The sequence below is a fragment of the Oncorhynchus clarkii genome, chromosome 29 (assembly GCF_045791955.1).
Source record: "Oncorhynchus clarkii lewisi isolate Uvic-CL-2024 chromosome 29, UVic_Ocla_1.0, whole genome shotgun sequence".
In the NCBI taxonomy this organism is placed as follows: domain Eukaryota; kingdom Metazoa; phylum Chordata; class Actinopteri; order Salmoniformes; family Salmonidae; genus Oncorhynchus; species Oncorhynchus clarkii.
Window position 1 is genome coordinate 28,822,359 of NC_092175.1, and position 24,063 is coordinate 28,846,421.

The 24,063-nt window shown below is 42.5% G+C and overlaps 1 protein-coding gene across 1 annotated transcript in view; it reads left to right on the forward strand.

Annotated features, from left to right (window-relative positions):
- LOC139388060 (pyruvate carboxylase, mitochondrial-like) overlaps window positions 1-24,063 on the forward strand; it is a 105,101-nt gene that overhangs the window by 42,873 nt on the left and 38,165 nt on the right. Inside the window, exon 10 of the mRNA XM_071134575.1 lies at window positions 20,502-20,684. Within this exon, the coding sequence (XP_070990676.1) occupies window positions 20,502-20,684 (183 nt within the window). The remainder of the gene's footprint in view (window positions 1-20,501; window positions 20,685-24,063) is intronic.

Sequence of the window (24,063 nt, forward strand, 5' to 3'; positions counted from 1 at the left end):
GACAATGTGAGCTATGCATGAATATAAACTGCAACCAATGACACAATCTGCGGTGTATTCATTAGTTTCACATGTAATAACACATTTTGCACTGTAGCAAAACATTTTGCAACTGAAGCCATTTACTCCAATTGGAAAACATGTTGCCCTGTTTGTCACACTTGCTCGTCTCCCCACCCACTGGTGCCCACTGTCAGGTAAACTCTTGTTGCTCATACTTGAAAGCACAACTTTGGTTATGTCATTGATTTAGGTAATAGGGAAATTAATCTCTCGTGGACAGACTACGTGAATATAATCTGACCATATTGAGAGATTTTAGCTAAGAATTAACCTAGATTATTAACGAACTGACCCGATAAGAACTACTTCACAAATATTTAATGATCAAGAATCCATTGTAAGGGTAGGAGGGTTTAAATTAGTCAAATTGCTACAATTTATGTAATTAAAGGGAATTTGAACAGTATCCCCTTTTTTAAGCATGTCAATATTCCTAACGGAACTTTACCTGCTGTGATCTTCTGTGGCATAAGAATGCAGTTCATTACCTGAAAATTATACCTGCAGTGACATTATGCTGAAAAGAACATAAGTCTGGTATTACTCAGCTGGGGATCTAACTCCTAAACTTTGTTTTATTTTTTTAAATTCTGTTTTGTAACACAGGATAGGTGCAGTGAAATGTTTTACAGGGTCAGCCATAGTAGTGCAGTGCTCCTGGAGCAAATTAGGGATTAAGTCCCTTGCTCAAGGACACATTGCAAGATTTTTCATCTTGTCGGCTCTGATATTCAAACCAGCGACCTTTCGGTTACTGGCCCAACGCTCTAACCGCTCTACCTGCCGCCCTAATCTTAGGGGGGAAACTAACCACAAGACCACAGAGCTGGTAATGTGTAAATCAGCTTGCTTTCTACATTATGAAATGTAGCTTCAAAGACTGTTGGATTACAGCTTTTAGCCTACCAAGGGACTATTGACTCGACTTGGGACTGAAGTATACTGAACAAAAATATAAACGCAACGTGAAGTGTTGGTCCCATGTTTTATGAGGTGAAATAAAACATCCCAGACATTTTCCATAAACACAAAGCTAGGTTCTCTCATTTTGTGCACACATTTGTTTACGTCCCTTTTTTTAGTTTGCATTTCCTCTTTGCCAAGATAATCCATCCACCTGACAGAAGTTTGTCAGCTGAAGCATTGAGGTAATTGTAATTACCACAATTTGATAGGTCATTGGGGTTAAATGAGCGTTCAGTGTATTGGCAGCAAAGAGAGCGCATTGACTGACTGATGTTCCTGCTTTGGAAGCCAGTGAACACCTAAGTGGCAGGAACCACACGGATATACTTTAATGTATTCTCTGGCATGTCTCCCACATACGATACATTTAACAAGAATGTTTCATTGTATTTGTGCTGACAGCATCTATAGATGCACCAACAAGTATGTAAAGTGTTTCATGAGCTGAAATTAAAGGTCCCTGAAATGTGCCATATGCACAAAAAGCTTATTTCTCTCATTTTGTGCATAAATGTGTTTACATACTTGTTGGTGAGAATTATCCTTTGCCAAGATAATCCATCCATGTGACTGGTATGGCATAATCAAAAAGCTGATTTTAAATGGCATGATCATTACACAGGTGCACCTTGTGCTGGGGAAAAGGCCACTCTATAATGTGCAGTTTTGTCACACAGTACAATGCCACAGATGTCTCAAGTTGAGGGAGTGTGCAATTGGCATGCTGACTGCAGGAATGTCCACCAGAGAAATGCATTTCTCTACCATGAGCTGTCTCGAATGTCGTTTTGGAGAATTTGGCAGTACATCCAACCGGCCTCACAACCTCAGACCATGTGTAATCAAGCTAGCCCAGAACCTCCACATCGGTCTTATTCACCTACGGGCTTGTCTGAGACCAGCCACCTGGACAGCTGATTAAACTGTGGATTTGCACAACTAAAGCATTTCTGACCTCCCCAAGGTCTTAACCTGACTGCAGTTCGGCGTCGTAACCGACTTCAGGGGGCAAATGCTCACCTTCGATACACGCTGGGAAAGTGTGCTCTTCACGGATTATCGAAGTTTCAAAGTAAGCAGAGGTAAATCCTTCTGGCAAGGAAATGTTCAGTATGCCAAGAAACTGACATGCTTTATCTTATCACTGTGTTGTCATGATAATTATGGTCTTTCTTTATAAACATAATTACTGTGATGAATGTTGAACTGATAAATTCCTGTCTGTTTGAAATGTGAGCTTCCCATTCTACTGATGAGGTGCTGGAAGGCACCAATTATCTCACGGTTTATTGTTTGGATTATCTTTAATTTAAACTATGCATACCACTCTTCCTGCAGATATTCTCCAAGGGCATGACCAATACCTTGGAGACAGTTGGGCATCTGAGAACACTAAACCAAAGTACAGGTTGTAAGCTTCATATTTAACCAGAGTTTTGCCGAATTGGTCCATTAAGACCTTCCGTGTTTTGATATTTGTTGGCTTTCACAGCACTACCAGCTTAACTTGTGAACAAGTGGTGCCATTTTGTTTTTATTGCGTGTGCTTTTCAGATGGCCCAGGGAATAAAGGCAAAGCCGACCATTACATTAGTATTCTGTATTTAGCTCGGTGTTGGCCCCCTGTTTACAAAACCGTCAATGTGGAAAGTGCCAGGATATTCCCAAGGAGAGACGTCGTAGAATGGAATATGTACTTGTGAATTCCAGGCAGAGAACAAGATTACTTGCAGACGTTCTATAAACATGCAAAGTATGATTGTGGTGGCTGGTTTTCTAGGCTCTCTGGCAGTGTATGTCTAATAGGGTGGTCCCAGATGATAGTTACTGCTCTCAAAGATTTTTGCACCAGAATTGGATGTGGTCTCTGCACTCTGAAGACCAGCTTTCACATTAATCAAATCACTGTTGAATTAAGAACATTACTATTGCCATACCCTGTATTGTAGACTGACTGGACAGGGATCATTGATATGCTTCATTTATTCATCTTGATCAGGGGTAAACAATTCCAGTCCTCAAGGGCCTGATTGGTGTCAGTTTTGCCCCAGCTAACACACCTGATTCCAATAATCACCTAATCATGATCTTCAGTTTAGAATGCTATTTGATTTATCAGCTGTTTGCTAGGGATGGGGGAAAAGTGTGACACTAATCAGGCCCTCGAGGACGTCCAGGAGTTGCCCACCCCTGATCTTGATACATGTTTTAGGTAAGCTATTTATTTAGGACTGCATCCCATCCTAGCCACATCCCAATCTCAGCACAGTGAGACATCGCCAGCTCCCTCCACTTCTGAATATGTATTAGTACCGGTCCTGTTCTCTTCATCCATAGGGGGACGACTATTTGATTCAATGTACAGAGCAGTGCAGGTTACAGGAGAATATTCTGTCTGTTCTGACATCTCCTGCTCAGACTTAACTAATACGGCAGGAAAATGTATTAAAGGTTTTACATTCAGAATGACTTTAGATGCCCCTAGAAAGTCTTTCCACTTTTAAATATGACTTCCTCATCCAATTCTTGGAATAGCAAATTGTTTTTGTATTGGAAGGTTGTGAATCTACAGTGGGGTTTTCTTTTCTTTTTTTATATACTTTTTTTAAATTGTAGGAACACAAAGTAAAATAAATAACAAAACAGATCTGGCAGTTACAGTGCACGTTATCATATTAGTTACATTTGACATCTTTGAATTAGACCTTTTTCAAGTACGAAACCCATTTTCCCCAGTATTCCTGACCTCTCTCCTCTTGTGTTCTTAAAGCAAAGGTTATACAGTCCATGTGGTGTATTTATTTTACAATGTCTATCCATTGTCACTGTGGGAGAGTCTCTTTGTAGCCATTTCCTAGTGATAGCCTTTTTACTGGCTACCAGTAGGACCTTCAAGAGGTACTTTTCTCTATTGTGTAAGTTCAGGTAATTCACCCAAGTACAAAGAAATGAGTGTTTGTTCTATGTCAAATCCCATTATTTTTTCCCTAGTAAGTTTCGAAGTCCAAAAGATATGAGATTGATCCACTCTCGATAGACCGCATTCTCTCCAACAAGGATGTTAGGAGCCAGTCTGTTTTGATTTCAGTTTAGGTGTTCTTCCAACAGAATTCTCTCCATGACCATGAGTTGGTGGAGCTTTGTTGAGTCGTTGTTCAATCATGTTTCATCAGTTATTTCGATGTTAAGTTCCTCCTCCCATTTCTTTGTAATATAGTTTGTAGAATGTCTCTTTGAGGGTTGAATACCAAAGTAGAGATTTGAGAGTTTTTTTGTTACTCCCCCAAGTTGTGTGCGTTAGTGAATACTTGGATTAATTTTGGAGGTGCTCGGGGGTCAGTCACTTTTATATCCCTTTAGAAATAGTGTCGAGCTTGTAGGTATCTGTAAAAATCTTGTTTATCCAAGCCATGTTTTTTTTACATAGGTCCTAGAAGTTATCTAGGTCCCCATGCCTTATAATTGTACTGAATGATGTGATGCCTTTCTGCGTCCATTGTTTAAATCTGCTGTCCTGAGTTGCAGGGATGAAGCTGGGGTCGTATGCGGGCCAACTCAGCAGTTTGATCTCTCTAAATTATTTTGCTTAACTACCCTAAACCATGTGTCTTCAGAGAGAAATTAATCCACTGATTTTTATCTACTGTAGATTTCTATTACCATGTCCTTATTTCCCCAAACTGACTATGTGTGTCTCTGTCAAAGTAGTCTCAATGGCTTTCCATTTGGATTCATATTCTGAATCGCACCAACACACCAGAGGTCTCATTGCGCTGACACACAATAATCTTTTAGGTTTGGTAAAGCCACACCCCCACAGTTTGGTAATTGTAACATTGTAGATCTCTTACTGTTCCAGATAAACCTTGATATCTGTATCTCTAAACTGTTTAGGCGTGATTTCTATGGGCTGTGATTGGAACAAATACAGTAACCTCGGCAGGATGTTCATTTTAATTGTTTCAATTCTACGAAGATCTAAGGGAAGTGAATTCCACCGGTCTTGGTCATTTATTTTCTTATTAATGTGATCGTAATTCATGCAATAAAGTTTGGGTGTATCTTTTGGTAGATCTACGCCAAGATATTTAATGGATGAAGAAGTCCAGTGGAAGTTATACCTCCTCAGCTCTTCCTGTGGAGTATAATTATATACTAGGGCTTGGGTCTTGTGTATGTTAAGCATATACCCTGAATATGTTTGTAAATCATCCATCAATCTAGGTACACTTGAGCCTGGGTCTTTAAGGAATAACAGAACATCATCATCATTAGCATACATGCATATCTTATGTTCACTGCGTCTTATTGTTATTCCCTCTAAAGTTGGGTCGTGTCTTATTGCCTGTGCTAATGCTTCGAGGTACAAGGAGAAGAGCGGTGGCGAAAGATTAGAGCCTTGTCTTGCCCCTCGCTCTAATTTGATTGTTCTTTATCTTTATTCTAGCGGTCTGACACGAATATAGTGTTTTGATGCACTGTATCACTACTTTGTTGAAACCAAATCTTTCCATAACTTGGAATAGGTAATCCCATCAGTGGATGTTTTCTATGCTCAAGTCTAGGGTTGTCTTTGACCCCCCAAAAATCTTGGTTGACCAAGAGTCATCTGTTTGAATAAAGTCAGCTATATGTATGCTACTTTGTCTGACGCTGTTAAGCACTACAATTAAAAATTAACACCAATTACTAAAGAGGGAGCCAGAAGTCATTCTAGCCTAACCACCCCTGTCTGTCCCCCCCCCAGCTGCAGGATTTCGCAAGTTCTTCCATTACACTCCTGAAGTTGCAGGTAATGGCCTACACCAGTGGTCTGCAACCTTTTCCATTTAGAGTGCCAAGTTATCCTACCATTTCTAATGATCTGCATGCCAGTTATGATTTTCATATGCACATTTTCATGGAACAGTTTCATTTAATTTATAATGGTCTTCATATCTCAAAATGTCATGTGGTTCATCATATTTATATCTCAATGAAAACGATACAAATCTAAAAATAATTGCTATTACCAATATGTAGAAATAGCCTACATAAAGCCTACAAATAAAAGCGCTGCAGTGTAGAAATGCCCTGATTTTAAAAAATTATAATAAATCCTATAAATCACATTGGCTATGCGGGGCCTGTCTGCAACAAACTTGAAACATTAACTTGGTCCAGCCTGAAGCTGGCACTAGCAAACTTGTAATATTGTATAAAATATTCTGGGCCCTCAGTTTCCAGGACCAGTGAGCTCAGGACAGGCTGACATGGCTGTAGGCTATTTGCTCAAGGGATAAGAAGTAATCAGTTTTGTTTTTTTTGACATTTCCACCGGATCATAGCATGATTATTTTTTTTCTTCCTCTCTCCCCTTTCATGCTGAATAGTTATGGAAAGGGAGAGGGCTGGAAAGATTTTTCAAATGGGCTACTTTGAGGAACAATTGTCATTCTCAATGGATGTAGAAACAAACTTAATTTACTTTGAGGTGAAAAATCACTGAAGCTCCACAGTGATGGTGAGTTAAGACAATCAGAAATGGTATCAGATACCCAATTGGCACATTTTATAGGCCTACATTTGCGCGCAGACCAGGTAGCCTAGGCCTAGTTCTATGCGTAATTAGGTGTGTCCTTACTCAAGATTGACAGGAGCGCTCCAAACAAAAGACAATAAGTTGACAACTTGTAAATGGAATGAAATAAACCAAAACTAAGTGTAGCTTAGGTTGTGTGCTCAGCAAACAAGGTGCCCACTCCTACAATGACAACAGTACGACTGTAATAATATATTGATTGCATTAACAGAAATGACCGTGACCAACCAAACATTGTAGATTATTGTCGACCAACATGACCTACTAGTTTCGCACTTTCTGTCAAGGCAGGAAGATTACCCTTTTGAAACACTTGAATCTTTTTAGACATTTCTCATCCTTGCTCTGTTGAGCTGGGCAATTTCTCACTTGTGACCAAAATGTTTAATGACATAGCTAGCTGACATTGGGTAAGGCAGAGAACCCGCAGTGCTGAGGTCTGGACTGCAATTCTCAGCCACGTTCAATACTCCCTGAGGAGTTTGACATCCCGTTGTACTGTCTCTCTATTGTTCATCTGCCTCTGCTGTTCTTCTCCCCTGCTGTTCTTCTTGTCTCTTGACAACAAGGTTGATGAAATCCGAGCAAGGGTAGCATTCCAGAGAGACATAAGACTGTAGCGTTCTTTGCTTCACGGAAACATGACTCACCCGAGACACGCTATCGGAGTCGGTACAGGCAGCTGGTTTCTTCATGCATCGCGCCGACAGAAACGAGCATCTTTCTGGTAAGAAGAGGGGCGTGGGGGTATGCCTTATGATTAATGAGACGTGGTGTGATCATAACACAGGAACTCAAGTCCTTCTGTTCACCTGACTTAGAATTCCTCACAATCAAATGTCGACCGCATTATCTACCAAGAGAATTCTTTTTGATTATAATCACAGCCGCATCGATGGCCCTGAAATAACTTTATTTGACTCTGTAAACTGGAAACCACACATCCTGAGGCTGCGTTCATTGGAGCTGGGGATTTTAACAAGGCTAATCTGAAAACAAGACTCCATAAATTCTATCAGCATATCGATTGTGCTACCAGGGCTGGTAAAACCCTGGATCATTGTTATTCTTACTTCAGCAACGCGCATAAGGCTCTCCCCCGCCCTCCTTTTGGAAAAGCTGACCACGACTCCATTTTGTTGCTTCCAGCCTATAGACAGAAACTACAACGAAGCTCCCGCTCTCAGGTCTGTTCAACGCTGGTCCGACCAATCTGACTATTAAAACATTCCCCAACCAGAAACCGTGGATTCATGGCAGCATTAGCGCAAAACTCAAAGCGCAAACCACTGCTTTTAACCAGGGCAAGGTGACCGGAAACATAACCGAATACAAACAGTGTAGCTATTCCCTCCGCAAGGCAATCAAACAAGCTAAGCATCAGTCAGTATAGAGACAAAGTAGTCGCAATTCAACGGCTCAGACACGAGGTATGTGGCAGGGTCTACAGTCAATCACGGATTACAAAAAGAAAACCGGCCCCGTCGCGGACCAGGAAGTCTTGCTCCCAGACAGACTAAACGACTTCTTTGCTCTCTTTGAAGACTATACAGTGCCACTGACACGGCCCGCTACCAAAACCTGTGGACTCTCCTTCACTGCAGCCGACGTGAGTTAAACGTGTTAACCCTCGCAAGGCTGCAGGCCCAGACGGCATCCCCACCCGCATCCTCAGAGCATGCGCAGACCAGCTGGCTGGTGTGTTTACGGACATATTCAATCAATCCCTATCCCAGTCTGCTGTTCCCACATGCCACCATTGTTCCTGTTCCCAAGAAAGCTAAGGTAACTGAGCTAAATGACTACCGCCCCGTAGCACTTACTTCCGTCATCATGAAGTGCTTTGAGAGACTAGTCGAGGACCATATCACCTCCACCCTACCTGACACCCTAGACCCACTCCAATTTGCTTACCGCCCCAATAGGTCCACAGACGACGCAATCGCAACCATAATGCACACTGCCCTAACCCATCTGGACAAGACGAATACCTATGTGAGAATGCTGTTCATCGACTACAGCTCAGCATTTAACACCATAGTACCCTCCAAACTCGTCATTAAGCTCAAGACCCTGGGTCTTGACCCCGCCCTGTGCAACTGGGTCCTGGACTTCCTGACGGGCCTCCCCCAGGTGGGGGTAGGTAACATCTCCACCCCACTGATCATCAACACTGGGGCCCCACAAGGGTGCTTTCTGAGCCCTCTCCTGTACTACCTGTTCACCCACGACGGTGTGGCCATGCACGACTCCTACTCAATCAAGTTTGCAGACGACACTACAGTGGTAGGCTTGATTACCAACAACGACGAGACGGCCTACAGGGAGGAGGTGAGGTCCCTCGGAGTGTGGTGTCAGGAAAATAACCTCACACTCAACGTCAACAAAACAAAGGAGATGATCGTGGACTTCAGCCCCCCTATCCACATCGACGGGACAGTAGTGGAGAGGGTAGTAAGTTTTAAGTTCCTCGGCGTAAACATCACGGACAAACTGAATTGGTCCACCCACACAGACAGCGTGGTGAAGAAGGTGCAGCTGTTGTGAAATTGTTAGGTTAGATTACTCGTTGGTTATTACTGCATTGTCAGAACTAGAAGCACAAGCATTTCGTTACACATGGTTAGCAGATGTTAATGCGAGTGTAGGTGACAAATAAAATGTGATTTTGATTTGAAGAATTTAATCATTGCATTGAAAGACATTTTGCTTCTTGTTCCTTCTAAACTGATCAAGTTCACACCTTCATCAACCATTGAATAGTGGTTCATGGCCAATGGAATTAAATCTAAGGGTTTGAGATAATGCTCTACACCCACCCACTAAATGACTGAATCCACTGAATGAATGCCTCTGCATGCTTGACTTGATTTCTACAGTACCTTCCATTTGTTCAGTTTTTACCATTTTAATTACTACTCTAGTTTGCTTGAGGCTACTATTCAGTGTTGTCATCATTGTGATATGTTAACAATAGCAAACCAGTCTGGCATCATTTTAAACCATGTTTAACAGAATTGTGCCTTGGTTAAAATCATGTCTTTTTAAATGTGTATATAAATATATAGAACTCCTGGTATAGTGCCTCTGTTTAATATTTGCGGTACAGTGTATTGTCTACCCTGTTCAGACAGGCACTCATACAAGTGTTGTTCTTGGGAGGAGAACCCAATCTGTTGCAGACCCCAAAATTAATATCTCAGAAACCAAATCTCTCCATGATGTCCCAAAAGAAATTGAAAATGTCCCATTGGCTGATAAATGGAAATGAAGATCATTGCTCATCCCCCTTGGTCCTTCACCTTCTAAAAAAACCATTCACTAACTATGATTGACATTCTATTCCTTATTAGTCTTTTATAGATAATAAAATCATCCCCTTCTTGCCACTGTTCAATAACCCATACCTATTTAACCATGTTTTCCTTCCCCTTCTAATCACATGCTCCACCTCCTCTAATCCATCCTCTTTTCAACCTCTGTTTACTTTCTCTTCTCATTTGTTTGCTTCACGTTATTCTTTCCTCCCTCCCCAATCCTTGTCAACTCTTGTTTGCGCTTTCTAATTTTCAATTTTGTTTTGCTCTCCTGAAATCATTTAATTCTCTTCCCTCATCTCCTCCACTCTGTCGCTTCATTTCTCTCCCTCTTTCACTATCTTCCACTTGCCGTCTCGCTTGTACATTTAGTTTTAAACACATGTGGGGGTTCCCTAACTCCAGAATCTCTCCATCTGCTTGACATTTTATTTTCTCGTGCAATTTAATTCCCTCCCATTCCAGTCTGTGTTTGTTGACTCTTGATGACTCTCCTACACCCCACAGCACTACTCCACCTCTGCGTCGCTCTGTCCAGCCTAATGTGATTGAGTCATATTTGCAGTCTCTCTGTATGTCTGCTTACCCTGTACTGCTGCGTGTTCCATGATCAGTGCTGCTTAATCTCGCTCTCCGCTTCGCCTCAGTGTTCTCCTCTGACCTGGCTCTGTTTCCTCTGAGACCCCATCTAATTAACGGGTCATATTTGATACTGCTCTGGTTTCCCAGGCACTGATCCCTGGTTCATTAGTCTGCCAGTGTGTGTATGTTAACATTTGTGAATGTGCATTTGTTCTGCCTGCTTGCGGTCTCCAACTGGGGGATGACAGGTTGTGTATGTTTTTGCAGCATCTAGAGATGCTGCCTGGCAGTGTTTTCCTGACTTAACCTTGGAATTATGAATGATATGGTCCCATTTTTACTGCCATGTAGGTTTCAAGTCTCGTAACGGGTGTTCACTAAGTGGAGAGGTTTGTGTCTGCGTCTGTGTGCTAGGGTTGGGCGGTATGCAGATTGTCATTCCGTGATAGTTTCTGTACCATATTGGGCGTGCACTTGAACAAATAATATGATTTACACAACAGGGGTCTTGAGTCAGGAGGAGGTTGAATGTCTGTGCTGTAACCAATAAGCTTTATCTTGACATCTAGGTGCTGAACAAGCCAGTTAGCAAACCAAATGCATTGCCCTGAGCTTGGATATAATTTGCAGTGGTGTGAAGTACTACTTAAGTTGTTTTTTTGGGGTGTCTGTACTTAAATATAAAAAGTAATGTGTCTACTTTTACTTCATTACATTCATAATGAAAATAAAGTACTTTTTACCCCATTTTCCACTCCCACTTTTATTATTATAATTTTTTGTCTGATTCACTCCCCTATAAAGACAACATCCCTGGTCATCCCTACTGCCTCTGATCTGGCGGACTTCGTAAATGGTCAGGTTTGCTTAATATAAGGAATTTTAAATTATTTTTTACTTTTGATACATAAATATATTGTAGCAATTACATTTACTTTCTATACTTAAGTGTGTATATATATAACCATACTTTTAGACTTTTACTCAAGTAGTATTTTACTGGCTGACTAACTTTTACTTGTCATTTTCTGTTAAGGTATGTAAACCTTTACTCAAGTATGACAATTGGGTACTTTTTCCACTACTGATAATTTGACACATCTTAGCAGTTGCGTAGCACAATATTTTAACAAATATTTTGACTTTCTGCTCTGAAAACAGAGCAGAAATATCTAGCAGCGAAATCCTTGTTCCCCTGGCTTGAATGCAAAGGCAGTTGTCTCGTCATAGTTGGATACAGTGGTTGTAATTCCACTGCTGTGTGATGTTGTTGGAGCGGTCTTTAGGAGGGGGGGGTCATCCTTTGTGCTGTGTTAAGTAGACGTGCTGAACATACTGTTCCTCGAGGGGACCCCACTGCTGTTATAGATGTGCTCTACACAGCCGTGTAATGCTTTTATTAAATACCCTATAGCATGGGCCAAACCTCAGTTCAACATGTCAAACAGACGACGTGTTTGAAGTTGTCGGGAGGAAGGGGAGATGATGGTGCGATGACTTTTTTGGGATGACCGTTTGGTCAGTTTGGGTCAGTAGTTAGCTGGTTCATGCTTGACAAGGATGTTTTAGGCTGTTAGGGAATGAGTGGAGGTGTTGTGACCTACTTTTGGAAAAGGGTTGCTCTGTCTGAGGGGGAGGAGGGGAGTTGGATTGGCAAGCCGCCATCTTTATTCACCCTGTTGCCTTGGCGACAGAGGTTGAAGCATCACACTTGGATCTTGACTGAAACGAGCACGTTTTCCCCCTTCAGCCTCCCTCCCATAATTTTGCATGTGCTCAAAAATCAAAGCACATTAAACATCAGATCAGTTTATTCTCCCAGACCGAGAGCGAGGTGGACACACACAAATTGCATCCACAGACACATGCGCATACACATGCGCACACACCAGGGCTGACCCCAATTAGTTGATTGTTTGGTCGTTAGGCTGTTGGTTAACTGAGATTGTTTGTTGAGCAGTCATATATTTATATTTGGTTTGCTAAGTGGCTATATACAGTACCAGTCAAAAGTTTGGACACTTAATTATTATTATTTAAAAATGAAGAAAAACCCTTGAATGAGTAGGTGTCAACTTTTGACTGGTATGTTTTTTTTATTTTTTTTATGTTAAGGTAGTAAATGAGGCTGAATGAACTGTTTTTGCTCTGCTGCTAGCCAGGTGTGGAAGTGGTGAAGTGTTGGAACTCTCCTGTTGGGACAGCTTTATGTAGGCCCTAACATTTTGTGGGCACAGTTTGTCATTGTTATACTGAAATAATGTATTGTTTAGTGTTGGCTTTGCTGGAATGGATCTTAAAAAAAATTATTTTCACTTAACAAGTGTGCCTTGTTAAAAGTTCATTTTCTTTCCTTCTTAATGTGTTTGAGCCAATCAGTTATGTTGTCACAAGGTAGGGTGGTATACAGAAGAGAGCCCTATTTTGGTTAAAGACCAAGTCCATATGGCAAGAACAGCACAAATAAGCAAAGAGAAACAACAGTCCATCATTACCGTAAGACATGAAGGTCAGTCAACACGGAAAATGTCAAGAACTTTGAACGTTTCTTCAAGTGCAGTCGGAAAAACCATCAAGCACTATGATGAAACTGGCTCTCATGAGGACCGCCACAGGAAAGGAAGACCTTGAGTTACCTCTGCTGCAGAGGATAAGTTCATTAGAGTTACCAGCCTCAGAAATTGCAGCCCAAATAAATTCTTCAGAGTTCAAGTAAGACACATCTCCACATCAACTGTTCAGAGGAGACTGTGTGAATCAGGCCTTCATGGTTGAATTCCTGCAAAGAAACCACTACTAAAGGACACCAATAATAAGAAGAGACTTGCTTGGGCCAAGAAACACGATCAATGGACATTAGACCGGTGGAATCTGTCCTTTGGTCTGGAGTCCAAATTTGAGATTTTTGGTTCCAGCCTGTGTCTTTGTGCGACGTGGAGTAGGTGAATGGATGATCTCTGCATGTGTGGTTCCCGCCGTGAAGCATGGAGGAGGTGGTGTGATGGTGCTTTGCTGTTGACACGGTCTGTGAATGTATTTAGATTTCAATGCACACTTAACCAGCATGGCCACCACAGCATTCTGCAGGGATACGCCATCCCATCTGGTTTGCGCTTAGTTGCACTATCATTTGACAGAATTCAGATCATGGGCCGTTCTTAGGGTTCTCCCTGTACACCATGTCAGATCTGTAGGATAAATAAAGGGGGCATATAAGCAGACAATGAAAGCTCTTACAATGTGCATTGATTACAGTTCTCTAAAACAGGCAATTGGCTACATGTATATTTGTAAACAACTGGTGCACAATATCTAAGGAAGTGTCTACATTTTGCTCGCTGAGGTAGAGTATCTCATGATAAGCTGTAGACCACACAATCTACCTAGAGTTTTCATCTGTAGTTATCTACATACCACCCTAGACTGATGCTGGCACTACCACACTCAATGGGCTGTACTCCGCCATAAGCAAACAGAAAAACGCTCTTCCAGAGGCAGCATTCCTAGTGGCTCGGGACTTTAATGCAGGGAAACTTAAATCTGTTTTACCAAATTTCTATCAGCATGTGAAATGTACAACCAGAGGGGAAAACTCCAGACCACCTTTTCTCCACACAGAGATGTGTACAAAGCTCTCCCTCGTCCTCCATTTGGCAAATCGGACCATAATTCTATCCTCGTGATTCCTGCTTACAAGCAAAAATTAAAACGAGAAGCACCAGTGACTCTGTCAATATAAAAGTGGTCAGATGAAGCAGATGCTAAGCTACAGGACTGTTTCGCTAACACAGACTGGAATATGTTCCGGGATTCTTCTGATGGCATTGGTACACCACATCAGTCACTAGCTTTATCAATAAGTGCATAATAGACGTTGTCCCCACAGTGACCATACGTACATACACCAACCAGAAGCCATGGATTACAGGCAATATCCGCATTGAGCTAAAGGCTTGAGCTGCCACTTTCAAGGAGTGGGACTCGAACCCGGAAGCTTATAAGAAATCCTGCTATGCCCTCCGATGAACCTTCAAACAGGCAAAGCGTAAATACAGGACTAAAATGGAATCGTACTACACCGGCTCTGACGGTCGTCGGATGTGGCAGGGCTTGCAAACCATTACAGACTACAAAGAGAAGCACAACCGAGAGCTGCCCAGTGACATGAGGCTACCAGACAAGCTAAACTAAGTCTATGCTCGCTTCGAGGCAAATAACACTGAAACATGCATGAGAGCACCAGCTGTTCCGGACGACTGTGATCACGCTCTCCGCAGCCGATGTAAGACCTTTAGACAGGTCAACATTCACAAGGCCGCAGGGCCTGATTACCAGGACGTGTACTGCGAGCATGCGCTGACCAACTGGCAAGTGTCTTCACTGACATTTTCAACCTCTCCCTGTCCGAGTCTTTAATATCAACGTGTTTTAAGCAGCCCACCATAGTCCCTGTGCCCAAGATCACTAAGGTAACCTGTCAAAATGACGACTACCGACCCATAGCACTCACGTCTGTAGCCATGAAATGCTTTAAAAGGCTGGTCATGGCTCACATCAACACCATTTATCTTAGAAACCCTGGACCCATTCCAGTTTGCATACCGCCCTAACAGATCCACAGATGATGCAATCTGTATTGCACTCCACTCTTCCCTTTCCCACCTGGACAAAAGGAACACCTATGTGACAATGTTGTTCATTGACTTCAGCTCAGCGCTCAACTCCATAGTGCCCACAAAGCTCATCAATAAGTTAAGGACCCTGGGATTAAACACCTGCAACTGGATCCTGGACTTCCTGACTGGCTGCCCCCAGGTGGCAAGGGTAGGCAACACATCAGCCACGCTGATCCTCAACACAGGGGCCTCTCAGGGGTGTGTGTGTGTGTGCTCAGTCCCCTCCTGTACTCCCTGTTCACTCATGACTCCACGGCCAGGCACGACTCCAACACCAAGTTTGCCGATGTCACAACAGTGGTAGGCCTGATCAACGATGAGACAGCCTGTAGGGAGGAGGTTCGAGACCTGACCGTGTGGTGCCAGGACAACAACCTCTCCCTCAGCGTGATCAAGACAAAGGAGATTGTGGACTACAGGAAAAGGGGGACCGAGCACACCCCCATTTTCATCTACGGGGCTGTATTGGAGCAGGTTGAGAGTTTCAAGGTCCTTGGCGTCCACATCACCAACAAACTAACATGGTCCAAGCACACCAAGACTGTCATGAAGAGTTCACAACAAAACCTATTCCCCCTCAGGAGACTGAAAAGATTTGGCATGGGTCCTCAGATCCTTAAGGTTATACAGCTGCACTATCGAGAGCATCCTGACTGATTGGGTCACTACCTGGTATGGCAACTGCTCGGCCTCTGACCGCAAGGCACTACAGAGGGTAGTGCGAACTGCCCAGTACATCACTGGGGACAAGCTTCCTGCCATCCAGGACCTCTATACCAGGCGGTGTCGGAGGAAGGCCATAAAAATTGTGGTACCGGAGTGCCAAGTATAGGTCCAAGAGGCTTCTACTCCCAAGCCATAAGACTCCTGAACATCTAATCAGCTTGTAAGTAAGCATTTCACTGTAATACCTGTTGTATTCGGCGCATGTGACTAATAAAATTTGACTTGATGTGTAATGTTTATGGCCGATGAGTACCGATGACAATTTATCTTCATGTGACAAGGATTGAAATGGATTTGCCAGTAGATTGTCGACTTGATTCTTGATGACTGCTAGCTAAGGTTTTGAAAGTATGATGTTGACATGATTAGTTCAATCGAAGCTACTGTAGATATAACGTGGTTTGACGTAATTTTATATGTGGCCAATGATCTTGAGCCTTCTTGGATGGGCACTTCTAATGCAATGCTATGGCAGCACCCAAGGGGCTTGAATTTGAGCTCTACCTTTTAAGAGTTTGAGGTGACAATGACAGAACACTGTGCCAATCAGGGCGCAGCTAGAGAGCATTACCAACCCATTCACTCTGTATTTTCCACTTGCTGCCCCGCTGCCTTACTCAAGAAAGCAAAAAAAGAGACCGTATTAAAAAAATTAACTATGCGTTCAATATTATTGTTGTCTTCCTGTTGTCATTGTTGGAGTGGACACGTTGTTTGCGGAGTGCACTACCTATGTTACACAAGTGGTGTCTTATTTCATTCCATTTACGAATTTTGACAATTTAGTCTATCTTTTGTTTGGGGAGCTCCTGTCAATGTTGTGTAAAGAGACGCACGCACAGAAGTAGGCCTATAGGCTACCTGACCTGCGTGTAAATGTAGGCATATAAATGTGCCCATTTGGGGATCTGATAGTTTTCACTTTTCGTTTAACGCACCACCACTGTGGAGCTTCTTAAAGTAATGTCTTTACCTCAAACAGCAAGCAAACAGTCTGTTTTTACGTCCGTTGAGAATGACAATAGTTCTATGTATTTGAAAAATCTTTCCAGCTCTCTCCCTTTCGATAACCACTCAATGTGAAAAGGAAAAATGTAATTCTCTGATCAAATGGAAACGTCATGAAATAGGCCTACCTGATTTACATCTTATCAGTGCTTGACTTGGACTGTAATAGGTACTGGTACTGTTTTTTTTTAAATATTTAGTTGCAAGGGCTCCACAATACTTTTGAGCTAATATTCTATAAGAGGAACAGGAGCTCAATTAGTAGAACATTTGAGGTGCTGGTACTCAGCTCCGGTGAGCTCCTGCCCAAGTCGAGCACTGCTTCTTATCCCATGTGCAAATATCCTACATGGCAGGAGCTCACTGGCGTGGAAACTCAGAAGGCCCAGACTATTTTATACAATGTTGCAAGTTCGCTAGCCTAAGCTTTGGCTGACCCAAGTTAATAGTTGATACAATGTTTCAAGTTCATTGCAGACAGGCCATGTGTAGTGTTAGGTTCTTATTTTTTTTTTTTTTTTTAAATAACTCATGGACACTAGAGAAGCTTAACCAAGTTTAATTCTTCCCAAAGTGTCTTTACAGCTGTAATTCAGACAGACAAGGTATAAATATCCCACTTAAGACGCATCTCCTTCTCTCCAATCCAATCCACAGGAAGAGGATAACCCTTATTACTCCCTTCAGGGGATCTGACCTCACCTCCTGACCTCAACCCCTCCTTTGTCTAATCCACAGATGTCCATCTGCCTCCCCTATAGCAATCATTTGATCTCCTCCCGTCCACCCAGCCCGTTCCACAGCCACTCTGTCTTTTTACAGATCTCACTCCTTATATTCTATGCTTCTGGTCTATCATTTATTTAATATCTCAATGTTCAAAGTTTAGCTAACCATATTGATTCCAACAGTAGCCAATGTGATTTATAGGATATTTATTTTTATCAGGATATTTTCTACCTGCAGGCTGCAATATTTTTTTTTATTTATATACGTAGTTGGCAATAGAAGTTACTTTTTAGGTTTGTATAATTTTCATTTTAGATTTGGATATAATTTTGATTCACCACATGACAATGATTTTGAGATATGAAGATGTTCTAATAAATTAAACTTATGAAAATGTGCATATCTAAACCATAACTGGCATGCAGATTGGTAAAATAAATTGTCATTCCACATGAGAAAGGTTGCCAACTCCTTGTGTAGCCTATTACCGGCAACATCAGGAGTGACGGCAGAGTCTGCGAAAGCCTGCAGGTGCGGGTGGATAATAGTTGGTTCAGGTTAAGTTTTTTTTTTTTTTTTTTTTTTTTTTTTTCTTATCTAGATCTCTGGCAACCTCATGAGCCATTTGTCTTATTTCATCAAACCGTGAGCTTTAAGCATCAGACAAGCTCAATGCATATAATTGATTTTGATAAGAACACAGTGTGTCGTCTATATATGGAAAAATGCATGTTTTAAAAATGTCTACCAATCCATTGTTCGAAGGAACAGAAGACTTTCGGTCGATCCAAGTTGTCCGGGACAGCCCTAGCGTGTGCACTCGGTGATGAGTCTGGCCCATGTTGTCTTGTCGCCATGGGGTGATCTCTCTCTGCAACAAACACGTTGGGTTTTCTGCCTTTGTCTCTTACTGTGTAACTGTTGCTGTGAGCTCCATCACTTCTGGTAGATTCTATTCATAGTGTGGAAATAACTTTTATCAGAAAGGGCTCACTGTTTGGTAGACAATCATGCGCAAGCATAGTTGTAACTTCATTAGGTTACTTTTCAATATTTTGATACATCTATATATCAAAATTCTAATTTGTACCGTAAAACATTCTAAGGAAGTGTCATTGTATTCATATCTAATTGAGCGATTTTTAAAGAATGTTAAGTGTGTGCTACAAATATGCAGCTGCACCAAGGGTGGGAGCAGGCAGCACGCCATGGATCAGATCTCTCCCAGCCTCTCCAGCTCACCACACGGGAGCTGGGGCTCTTGCACCACAGGTGGACATGTTTTTAATTGTGTTGGGAGGCTGTTTGGCTGTGATTGTTCTGATTTGTGTGGGAGTCCTTCCTGCAGTGCATCTCACACAATGAGAATAGGGTTAACAGTGCTTTAATCCCAGTGCTGGAAGGCACAGCGATGGAGGCTTGGGGGAATAGTCTGACCCTTGTGGCGCTAAACATGTAGTTTCTAGGTGTCACACTGTTACTAGTTTTTGCCTTATGTAAGGAAGCATGTTTTATTTCACACACATCCACTGTTTGCTGTTGATGGCGTCTTCTGTCTTGTCTGTTTTTGTTGGATTTTTATTTTGAATCCCTGCCACGACCCCACAGGAGGCCTTTTGCCTCTTGCCAGGTCATCATTGTAAATAATAATTAGTTCATAATTGACTTACCTGGTCAATTAAAACTTTCAGTTTTTACTGGTGTTTAGGCTGTATTTTCAGTTTGCCATTTTATACCAATAATGATATCAGCACAGCACGGTAATACCAAGCTTGAATAATTCAGTGATTGTGTTTTTGGAAGCTAACACTGTCACCCATCAAGGGCAGTATCTTCTGATTTGAAAGGCTAGCTTTTGTCTTTGGTCTGTTCTGACATTGCACAGAACCTAGTCTAAAATGGATTGAAACGACCCCTATTTGTGCGTCATTTACATCAAACCTTTTCATTTGGAACGTTACGTTTACAGTCACCTGGTGTGTTTTGAATCAAAAATAACTTCAAGAGTTTTCAAATCAACTGTCATTGAATCTTAATTGGACCATGATATTGGAGGTTGTTAAAGGATATCAGTTAATTAAACATCCACACCGCTGCAGTTGAGACTACTGCTGACTAATTGGGTTTGAACACCTCCCTCTGCAACTGCATCCTGGACTTCCTGACAGGCAGACCCCAGGTGGTGACGGTGGGCAAAATCACTAACACCATCGTTGATTTTCCAGACAACATGGCAGTGCTGGGCCTGATCGCCAAAGAGACAGCCAACAGAGGATAGCGCCCCGACAGAGTGGTGCTAGGGAAACAGCCTCTCCCTCAAAGTCAGCAAAACCAAGGAGCTGATCGAGGTCTCCAGGAAACTGGGAGGGGAGAGGGCTATTGACGCGTGTTTACTTTATATGAATTGTCATACTTGACATGGCACATTGATCTCTTCTGTATATCCTATTGTGTACACATCAGGATATTACAAGGCATACTACCGCTTCTATTACAAGGCATACTACCGCTTCTATTACAAGGCATACTACCGCTTCTATTACAAGGCATACTACCGCTTCTATTACTAGGCATTTTTTTTTAGACTTTACTCTTTTTTTATTGCTGTAGATTTTTCTACTGTGTTGAGGGAGCTAGCACACATTTTGCTGCATTTTTTTAAAACCTGCTGTAGACTGTACGTGACAAGTCAAATTTGAAATGTGAAACTTGGGAAAGGTTGAATTGTCAAAGGATCTGTATTGCTGCATTTATAAATGTACATGTTTTATAGAGACGGGGTTACTTTCTTCCTGACTCGTGTCTTAACAGCTCTATCTGCATATCTGTAATTCCGCTCTCCCAATTCCTCAGGTATTCCGAAGTGGCGAGGGCATGGGCATCCGTCTGGACAGTGCCTCTGCATTCCAAGGAGCAGTCATCTCCCCCCACTACGACTCCCTTTTGGTTAAAGTCATCGCCAGCGGGAAGGACCTGCCTGCCGCCGCCGCCAAGATGAACCGGGCGCTGGCTGAGTTCCGTGTCCGCGGGGTCAAGGTAGGGTCATTAATTACGGCACATTGTCACATTTATTATGTGACCACATTAGGCCTTTTAATCTCCCGCTGCATGACTCAAGTGACTAATTTAATCCAGTCAGCAAGAATTTTTTGAACTTATCAAATAACCTTTTTTCAAAAGTGCTTGGAAGTGCAGCTTCTGAAAGCACCCCGTTATATCCGCACCTAAAACTGTCTGCATGTGTCATTACTGTGTAATGGTCAGATGTTTTTAGCACAAGATCCTTACTACGGGAAAAGCGGCACAGTGAAAAGTGCTGAAAGTGGCAACTCTGGAGAAGAGAAGTGGAAAGCAGGAGCTCCATGAAAAGGATGTCGGAAGGCTAAGTGGGCAGAGAGAAGGGAGCTGTGTAGAGGCCGTTAAGGCCAGACAGGTCATCAATGCATTTATGATTCATCTGATCCTGATGATCAAAGACATTTGTAAATGATAAATTCAGCTCTCTACAATGTTTTTCTCCCCTCAAAGCCCAGATTTTCTTTCTTGCATGTAGTGGATCTTTTAAATGGCACCGTTTTTAATTGGTAAATTATTTAGTAGTAATGGGAAGTAGAAGCTAAATATACAACGGACTGGATGGCTTGTCTACTCATGAGACGGACAGGATAAAAGACTAGCAGATGGAAAGAAATGCAGGTTTCTACTTTGTATCGAAGAGGGCTTTGGTTTGGAATTGTGAAGTAGAGAATCAGAGTTGCAATACTAGTGTCAATAGCATATGTTCACATGAAAGCACAGTATGAATGGCAGTAATGGCTGTATGTATGTGTTTTTGTTGGATTTAAGGGAGGGAATTATTGTTCTGCCAGCCCTAGTTTTCCATGGCTCTGAATGAAACCTTTGATTGGTGTGTGTGAGAGAGCGAGGGTTAGGGGCAGCAGCTGCAACATGGCCAGCTGCGCTTTTGAAGGGGATGCAGCAGGGGAACGCTCCAACATCTTATAACTGTCCACACACACACACACACACACTTACCTTCCTGCATCAGCTTCTGCAAACCACCGCCAACATGATTCTATTCTCTTGATTGTCCTTTTTCTTGTTCCTTTCCGCTTGTCTAGTGTCCCCTCCTTGAATTAGTTTCCTTATTCTCCTCTTCTTGTTGACCTGATACAGTGTGACAGACTGAGACTACTGCCCTGTGTAGTTGGGATATTTCATTTTATTTTATATCCCTCTCCTCTCACCCGCTCCCTTCCCCTCTCACCCTCTCCTTACCCCTCTCGTTCCCCAAGTTAATGCTCTCTTCAGCCCCGGAGGTATTTTGTTGGCATGATTATTTGCAGCACTCCAAAATATCAAAGACATTAAAGCTGCTCCAGATCATCCCCTCTCTGCTCCACAAGAGCACTAACTAGCGAATTGTCACATGTTTTTTAATGACTCATTATCACTTCAGGATGGGTGAAGAGGTTCAAACCATGTTGGTTGCACAATTGCCTTCCTCCATTTCCTTGCATGTTTGATTAATTTCCCTCACTGCATATACTAAACTCATTTTCCCCCTCTATCATACATCCATCCTTTCCCATGTCAAAATCTCATTCGCTCTCACGCTGTTCCTCCCAGCAGGGGAAGGCCACTCGAACCCCATTGGGCCACAGCAGTGCCTCCCTTTTTAAAAAATTTTTTTTTTTACTACCCAGCTTCAAATGGCTAGTTTATTTAGCACTGACGCCACCAGAGATGTAATTACCTGTTCAAGTAAGAGTACAGCCAAGTGATTTCCCCCAGCAGCACCATTAGGTGTTAGCAGCACTTCCTCTGAGTTCTCTAACATCTGCCCAGATTTACACAACATATTGGGTGAAAAAACGGTCAGAAAATGTGATACCATCCTAGCTATAGGCAGTGGTGGTTTGAAAATCTGAGCCGACAAGGTGAAGACATCTGTTGATTTGCCCTTGAGCAATGCAGTTAACCCTAATTTGCTACAGTGGTGCCGTACCACTGGCTGACCCTGTAAAACAACACATTTCTCTGCACCTATCGTACTACTGTGGCTGACCCTGTAAAACAACACGTTTCTCTGCACCTATCGTACTACTGTGGCTGACCCTGTAAAACAACACGTTTCTCTGCACCTATCGTACTACTGTGGCTGACCCTGTAAAACAACACGTTTCTCTGCACCTATCGTACTACTGTGGCTGACCCTGACCCTGTAAAACAACACGTTTCTCTGCACCTATCGTACTACTGTGGCTGTAAAACAACACGTTTCTCTGCACCTATCGTACTACTGTGGCTGACCCAACAACACGTTTCTCTGCACCTATCGTACTACTGTGGCTGACCCTGTAAAACAACACGTTTCTCTGCACCTATCGTACTACTGTGGCTGACCCTGTAAAACAACACGTTTCTCTGCACCTATCGTACTACTGTGGCTGACCCTGTAAAACAACACGTTTCTCTGCACCTATCGTACTACTGTGGCTGACCCTGTAAAACAACACGTTTCTCTGCACCTATCGTACTACTGTGGCTGACCCTGGAAAACAACACGTTTCTCTGCACTAATGCGGCTGTGTGTGACATGCTTTTCCAATTCCCTCGTGAAAAAGCAACATCCGTAAACATGTTGAAATCCCTTTTAAAGGTAATCCCACAGTCATTTATGGGTGTAGCAACAGACTCGGAGCCTCCCAAATTCACTGTCAACTAGATTTGTTATTTCAGAACTCATGTTACCCACTGTGCTGTTGTGCTAATATCTTTGCAGTGTACTGTAGTGGTGCATGCAGATACACCTTGGAAAGACTAACCAACATTACCAGCCCAATATCCATTACATGTAGCTGTCTCACTCTGCAGCTGGATTATCAATTGGCTTTTAATTGTGTTTTTTTGACCCCTCGCTCACCCGCAGATAGGAATTGTACCTTAAGTGGTCTGGGAAATTACTCCTTTGGGTACTATGCAATGATTCCTGTGCCCACCATCAGTTGTCTTTTGTATGTCCCTTTCTCTTACCACCTCCTCCCAGAGTTATGCATTTACAGTACACATGAGCATGAGAGCAAAGACAAGGTTCTTAATCAATTGAAATGGGAGCAATAGGTTGTTGCCAGCTTATGTAACTACTAGCTTCCTTTACAAGTAGAAATGGAGATGTAGTGCTCCATATGAAACAGCAACACATTTACTGCCACTGTAGCGCAAAAAAAACTGCTCTTTGAAGCCCTAATCTGCACTGAATGGTTCCCAGAGGTGTGACTGGCTTTAGAGGGAGATATGGCGAACTGAAGCAGGGTGTGGGGAGATATGTGAAATCGAGATGAGTGGGAGGCTGCTTAAAGAGAAGAGGAAGATGTAGTGTGCAGGCTGGATGCAGATTGTTCCCTTTATTTCA